Source organism: Andrographis paniculata, unplaced genomic scaffold (genome assembly GCF_009805555.1).
Source record: "Andrographis paniculata isolate CXL003 unplaced genomic scaffold, ASM980555v1 Contig53END, whole genome shotgun sequence".
NCBI lineage: Eukaryota > Viridiplantae > Streptophyta > Magnoliopsida > Lamiales > Acanthaceae > Andrographis > Andrographis paniculata.
The window spans coordinates 3435589-3443419 of NW_026137588.1; the positions used below are offsets into that span (position 1 = coordinate 3435589).

At 35.6% G+C, this 7831-nt stretch overlaps 1 protein-coding gene across 1 annotated transcript; it reads left to right on the forward strand.

The window, feature by feature from the left end:
* The first annotated feature begins 3672 nt into the window (after positions 1 to 3672).
* LOC127255370 (uncharacterized) lies at positions 3673 to 5184 on the forward strand. Its single transcript, XM_051280876.1, has 4 exons — positions 3673 to 3731; positions 3810 to 3917; positions 4775 to 4914; positions 5006 to 5184. Exons 1-4 carry the CDS (start codon positions 3726 to 3728, stop codon positions 5133 to 5135), a joined length of 384 nt encoding a protein of 127 aa, XP_051136833.1. The 5' UTR covers positions 3673 to 3725; the 3' UTR covers positions 5136 to 5184.
* The last annotated feature ends 2647 nt before the right edge of the window (positions 5185 to 7831 follow it).

Genomic DNA, 7831 nt, shown 5'->3' on the forward strand with positions numbered 1-7831 from the left:
GTATGGCATGGGTCTTATGAATGAGGTTAAAGGTAATGTTGTGGTCGCCCATTGTAAAAAGTGTTACGACATCTTCTTCGTCTATTTTCCATTGCTCTTGGTGTTGCGCAAGAAGCTCCTTAATTGTGGGCAAATCCATGAGACGTGAACGAATATGGGACATTCTAGTGTGACAACAACTAAAATATACGTTAGCACAATGGTAAATATGACAAGATCATATCTTATTTAAATCACAATAACACAATAATATCTCTGTCATACCAATAATTACCTTCAATCAAAGGATATGTAAAAGAAAGCTACGGCCGAGATAGAATCACGTGAGATTTGTCTTTATTTGACAACAATGATTCAAAAAAATATGATGGTAGCACAAACACGAGTTCACCCATACAAGCGAACTCGCCAACAGACCCGCACACTAGAGAGAAATTAAAAGCATAAACTATTGAACTACCATCTTACAAATACTAGGAAATGGGTATGGCATCCGTGATATGTCCAAGGCTATGGTATGTCTAGTTGTCTGACCCACTTTTCTTGCATCTCACGACTAAGGGACAAGAAGCATTCATGCATATTGGGTAGGATTAGGTTTCTATGTGCAACATAAATATTGCACATAGAAAGACCTGGAATAGAGTTCAACACGGTAGTGCAGCGATAGAGAGTGTTATCCTGGGCTTCCTCGTGTTTACTACGTCCACTGTAGAACATCTCAAAACCCTCCCACAGTCTCTCGAACCACATACATCATCTCTTCATTTGTAGCACGTTCTCCTCGACGGCGGTGATGTGGATGAGAATTCACCCTCGGGGGACTCCCCAGTGCAGAGATTCCAATTGTCGCCCCATCAACACTCCTCCCTTCTTCATCACCACTTCCCGATGTGTCGTCCAAATTTTCGGTAGCCGTACAAACATATATGGTCTAGCGAGCTAGTCTTCTTGCGAATGCATCCAATAAGCTACAATCATTCCCAATAGTGATGTACCCCTGCCATATTTCATTACATTGGTTGTAGAAAGGGAAGCCACGTGTTAACAAATTAGCATGCTTCGGATATTGCTAAAGGGAAGATCAACATGGCATAGTCAATAAAATTAATAATACACTTTTATTATCTCCTTGAAGTTAAGAAAAAATGTTTATAACTCACTTGTAGTTTAAAAGTTTTGCACAATACTCTCTTATGGTTTAAAAATTGTACGACGCTCCCCCATATTTTAGAAAATACTACACAAAATCCCATAAAAATTACATGAAACCCCCTCGTGTTTTTAAAAGTATTGCACACAATCCCCTAAAAAGGGATTTTGTGCAATGTTTTGGAAATATATGAGAGTCTCATGTAATTTTCAAAGTATAAGGGAGAATGGTGCATACTTTTCAAACCAAAAGTGGGTTATATGTATTTTTGCCTTGAAATTATTATGCGGTTGAGATTTACCCTTTTCCATTCTTCCATAAGCATTGGATCACCAATAAAAACCTCCCATTTGGCATCCCAACCTAACCCAGTTTGCCTGTTTGTAGCTCAGTTAGGAGGCGGAAGGCTTCTTGCAGACGGACGTACACTACCAAAAAAATGGGCTTTCATTACGGGACGAAGATTCGTAACAATATCGTTGTAATAAAAATTGGTTTTTGTTATGACTTTTATTGTGACAAAAGTAATTTTTATTAGTCAACGTCTTTTTTTAGTTATTACGATAAATGTTTCGTAAAAATTACAAATATGACAAAAAATGTCATAAATACAATAATTATGACTTTATTCTGTAACAAATGGAAATGTATTTTTATAATTTTTTAATAAAAAATTAAAAATTAAAAAAATAATCAAACTTCAAATATTGAAAATAATTTTTAACAAATTGAATGTAAAATAAATATAAATAAAAATTTATTATTAATTAATTATATATATATTATTTATTACAAATAAAATATATATAATAAATAAGTAAAAATATATTGCATTTCCTACCCGCCGCACTCCTCCTCTATTGAAAATATATTTTTAACAAATTAAATGTAAAATAAATATAAATAAAGATTTATTATTAATTAATTATATTTATAAAATTTACTAAGAATAAAATATATATAATAAATATCTAAATCACAAGCCCTTCCCACACCCGCCGCCCTCCCCCTTTCTTCTCCAACGCATCTTCATTCTTTCTTCGTTCTCTTCTTTTCTCTTCTTCTAACTTGCTCAGCCGCCGCCGCCCCTGTAGGTTAAAAATCGATAATGTGATAACATTTTTCTCATATCAGTTTTTTAATTTATTTTTCTTCTGTTTGCAGTTTCATCTGCCTTGGTCGCTGGTCGATTTCTCCCCGCCGCAGCGTCCCGTTAAAGTGAGGGCTTTTGGAACACGTCTCCAGCGTCGACCCATCAGGTAGGTGGTTTATCTAGCTTCTCCCTTCTCTTATTTCTGCTTGTCCTGCTTTCCTTCCTCGCCATGCCCTCGTCAGTGATTTTTATTTATTCTATTTTGCGTTTCCATTTCATTTGTTCATTGCTTGTTGTTGGAGTTGGTTGTTCAGCCACAACATCCAATGGCCGATAAGTGTGAAAGATTGTAGTATTTTACATTGTAGAATGTCCTCTAGGTTTGATTTTGAAGCTCCTTCTGTTAGATTTAAAATATGCTTTTGTATATTTTACACACTGGGTCATATATTTGGAAGTATGATGTTTTGTTAGAAGCAAACTCTGGTATTGCGTGATCCACCATGTTGGTGATGTGTTTGTAACACAGATACTAAAAGTTCATTTAGTCAGCAAAGTGCAGCACTTTTGAATTTTTACATTGTTAATTGTAATTGTATACTATTGTGCCAAGTGAATTTATTGATTAAGTTAAGTGTGATGTTTTGTGTTGTTTGGTTTAGGGAATTTGGGCATCCTACACTATGATAAATATATGCGAAATTCCATTGGTGTATGGTTCTGTTTTAAGTTTTATGAAGATATGACGGCTTCTCTGTTTTTGTAATTGTATTGCATTTTAGTCATCTATAAGGCTGCTTTTTGGAATATTTGGGAAAGGGTGCTTGTGTTGTGGATTTTTTGGATTTGAAATTTTTCGAATGGAAAAAGGTTTTTTGGATATTATGTTTTGAATAGAAAATAGGTGTCGGATGTGATAATTAAATAAAAGGAAGAGGATTATTTTAGTATAGATTATATAATGCAACAAGGTTTTTTTTTTTTTTTTAAAAAAACAAAGTGCACACACAAGCAAAGTTAATAAAACACTATATCACTACAAAAAAATAGTATATTTGTAACGGAATTCCGTTTATAAAGTTCACGTAGCTAACGTAATTTCATCCCTAATTCCGTCTCTAATATCATTAGTATCGGAAAAAGTAGATTTAAGAATGAAAAAGTCTTGTTACAAAATTGATATTTTTTTGTAGTGTATGATTTGATGGTTTTGTGAATTTTATTTATTTATTTATTTATTGGTGTACCCTCCTAAGACTTTCACTCATTTTATCTTTTCATCCTGCAATAATTGCAATGAAGTACAAAAATGATCTAGTAACACTATCCAATATAGAGTGCTTCTTTCCAAAACAACTTTAATTGCATCCCACGAGCTTTGAATGGCTAAAAAATTCACTACGATCCGTTTATTCTTCATAGGCCACAGGTCGTATTGATACGGTCTCTGAGCTTCTTAGGCCTGTCTCTGAATCACCTATGACGGTATGATTTTGTGAAACCCTAAAGTTAACTAAGTGTCAACTTTAGGCTAACTTTCATTTCCAACCTGTATGCTTGCAGCTCTTCTGCAATCTCTATTGTAGGTTGGCACCCGTGTGCTTATATTATCTCATACCGGAGAGAAGAAAGTTGTTGTTGAGGGACTTCTACTCAGCCCCCCTGCACCAGGTTCGTGGCATGGTGCCTTAGTTTTATTCTTTTGAATCCTTCAATATGATGTTCATACCGCATTGTCGATGTTGTGACCGTACAGGTCTCATAGTGCAGTTGATTATGGTTTTATTAAGTATGGGCATCTTTAATTTGACATATGTGGCAGTTAAAGTATTGTGTATATATAGGTTGTTATTGTAGGGACAGTGGCTATGTTGGTGTAATGCTGATTCTGTGCTGATCTTATATTTTTTATCGCTGACATGACATTATTTATGGCTATGTTGTTATTATACTATTTAGGAGACACACTACAGTCCCAAAACCGATGAATGGCTACTTTATTATTGAGTATTTGTGTAGTCTCGACCTGCACACAATAGGTTTTTATGTGATGAGGATCACTAACATATATTTTGATTTATCAGTGGTCGTTACTCTGAACTTGAACTCATCTGCAGGGATCTGCTCATATTTAGTGCATAAATGATAATTAATCTCCAATGGCATGATACTACAACACATACATGGAGCAGCCCGGGTTTGGGGGTAACCGTAAGGAATTATTAATTATTGAAATTATTATTTTAATATTGTACATGATCTACTGCATTACGTAGGTTTTATTTGTGGATGACTGGTTTATAGTTCGAGTTGCAAACGCATTGAAAATTAGAAAGTAGTGTAGTTTGGTGCCTAATTAATGGGTCAAATATCATGTATCCTAGTACATGTCCGAATGTACATACTCGTGGTATATAAGTTGGGAAATATACACTTCAAATAATTTATGACATGTTTTACGTACAGTTTAATGTGTTGATATATACGGTGAACTACATACTTTTAAATTGCTCTTGTGAATGTTGTAGGTGACATACTTTCCTTGGTCAAGGTTTTCGTTACATCCGCCGCGGTCCCGGACACACCCCTTATTTTGCCGACAAATGCTGGGGCGACTACCTTTCGCGAGGTGGTCGGTGAAGATCCTATTGAGTGGAACTATAAGGATGTATGGATCTACTTTCACAACTTCCACATATGGCTTCCAAAATTAAAATAATTATTGCTTAAACTAAACCTTTTTTTGTTCGTAATTGCAGCTCATGCGCCACCCCTGAAGCATATCAACCGGTTCCTTTATGTTTTGCCTCTGTTTGCATTATCAATTGCATGTCGTGGATGTGCTTGGATAGTAGGTTCTTACGCCTATGTGAAATACATATGGAATAGATGCATAGACATTTGGATGTATCTTTTGTGTGGTAAGAATTGTTGCTATGGATTGATGGATCTCCCCACTTGCTTATTACTAGGTTGGATGTTTGAAATGCTTGTGTTTGACGGAACATAATGTCGAAGTGGAGATGTTGCTAGCCTTGTTCGATTGGTTAATTTACTTTGTTGTTTGCTGGAGGACATCGACTAGTAAATACTGTTATGTTAATATCCTATGTTAGGATTTCCTTATAGTGTTTGTTGTTTGCAATTATGACCAATCGTAATATTTATAGTATGGTTGTATAAGAAAGATCACAGCAGGTTAATTTGTTACGCACAAATTCAACTGTTCCACAACTACTCATTTTTATGAGACGTTTTTTTTTCGTAACAAAAATGAGAAATGACGTAACAAAATGTTTGTTTTGGTGTTTGTTGTTACAACCGGTTCTGTGACCATAAGAATGGATATTTTTGTTAAGGGTTCAATGACGTAACAAAAAAATAAATGACGTAACAAAAATATAAAATGTTGTAACGAAAAGTTGTTTTTCAACGTAACAAATATGAGGGATATTTTTGTTACGGTCAGTTTCGTGACCATAAGAGAATATATTGTTAATTACGGCTTCAATAACGTAACAAAAAAGCGTAACAAAAAGCGTACTCTGACAAGGGGTCAGAGTAAAATGTTTTGGTAACGCGAGGCATTGTTGTAACAAATATCGTGAGTAAAAGACCTGGCACACGCGTGGAAAGCTCAACTTTTTATTACGAGGAAAAATTTGTAACAAATATCGTAACAAAAAGCTTGCCATAAGGATCGTTGACCAAGAGTAGTAGTTACGAAAATGTGCGTGGAAAAAAACATTCGTTACGGATAAAAGTCATCACTAAGGCGTAGCAAATACGCAAATTGCATGAAAATTGGCTTTTTGTTACGAATTTCCGGCCGTAGCAGAAAACTGATTTTTTGGTAGTGGTACCAATTAATCCAAATAATAACTAAAGAAAACAAAGAAAAAAATGTGCTATAATTTTAACAAAATATCTGGAATAATCCAATAGGCTCATAACACAGCCACTCTGCGCGAACTCCAAGCTTTCCGATGAGGCAACACCACAAAGGGGAGCAATCCAGGGTCTCAACACCAAAGGACCCGGAATCCCACAAAGAACAAGGAAGAGCACAAAGTCTAGGAGGGATAAGACCCGATAGAACTCCGGAGAGCACTATGTAAGGAAGAATACAAAGAATCGACACCAAACGACTAATTTCTCACTCCTACCCACAAAACCCATGAACACCTATTGATTTATATAGCCACTGCGAGATTGAGGATAAGACCTATAAAAGGGGAAAAAAACTTACCTTATCACGAGGACAAAACAATTGGAACAATAAACCATTTGAATGGAGCCGAAGAAGATGATATCACCAAGGTTCATCCTGTTGTCATCAGAATGGGAATAAGAAACTAAGGGAAGAATTGGTCTGTTCGATATAGATAAGATCTCATCAACTGCTTGTTTTTCTTTCCCATTAACCTACTAGTCTAATACCTTACTCTTTAGTCCACTCATAACTGTTTGAAAAGTTTTACTATCTCTACCATACTTAATAGTAGATTTGACATCAGAAAAAATTTAGGAATGACATCCAAAATGTATTTTTAATATCCATTATATATTTTTAATATCCACTAACCATATTCTTATACATTAGATATATATATATATATTAATATCCACTAACCATCCAATTTAACATCCAGTTAAAAATACATTTAAGTTTATTCAACAAAACTCCCCCGTAACTTAAATGCTTCGGCCATCCACCGTGCCAATCATTTTTCCTGAAATTTTTGAGAAGTTCCTTCGGTAGTGGTTTTGTAAACATATCCGCAACTTGATCTTGACTTGAGACATGCACCAATTCAACACTTTTTTCCTTCACTTGATCTCGGATAAAATGAAAGCGAACATCAATGTGCTTACTTCTTTCATGGTTCACCGGATTCTTTGCTAACTCAATCCTGATTTTTTGTCAACTTGAATTATAGTTGCACATGGTTGCTTCAATTCCATATTGCTCAAAAAATTCCTTAGCCATATCGCATGACATACACACCAAGATGTTGCCACATATTCAGCTTCACACGTTGAGAGCATCACAATCGGTTGCTTCTTTGAAAGCCAAGTAAAGACGGTATTGCCTATGAAAAACGCATATCCCGCCGCGCTTTTCCTATCATCTATGTCACCACACCAATCACTGTCGGAATACCCAATCAACTTGTAATCATCCAATTTCGTGTATAACATCCCAAGTGATATTGTTCCTTGAATGTACCGTAGGATTCGCTTCAATGCCTTCCAATGTGAATAAACCCGCTCCTCATGAACCGACTAACAATGCCATCACTTAATAAAATATCCGGCCTTGTGCTTGTGAGATAACAAAGGCTTCCTACCGAACTCCGGTATCTACTTGCATCAACACGCTCTCCTCATCAAACTTTGAGAGTTTTACACCCGGTTCCATGGGTGTTGATACGGGGTTGCAATCCACCATATTGTACTTCTTCAAAATCTCTTTCGTATATTTTTCTTGTGATACAAATATGCATGTCTCTGCTTGTTGAACCTCCAATCTAGGGAAAAATTTCATCAAGTCCAAATACCTCTTCTTCAAGTACACCATTCAA

Coding starts and splice junctions, on each gene's coding strand:
- LOC127255370 (XM_051280876.1), top strand. Junction 3,918..4,774: donor ACTCAGCCCCCCTGCACCAG/GTTCGTGGCATG, acceptor TGAATGTTGTAG/GTGACATACTTTCCTTGGTC. Junction 4,915..5,005: donor TTGAGTGGAACTATAAGGAT/GTATGGATCTAC, acceptor TCGTAATTGCAG/CTCATGCGCCACCCCTGAAG.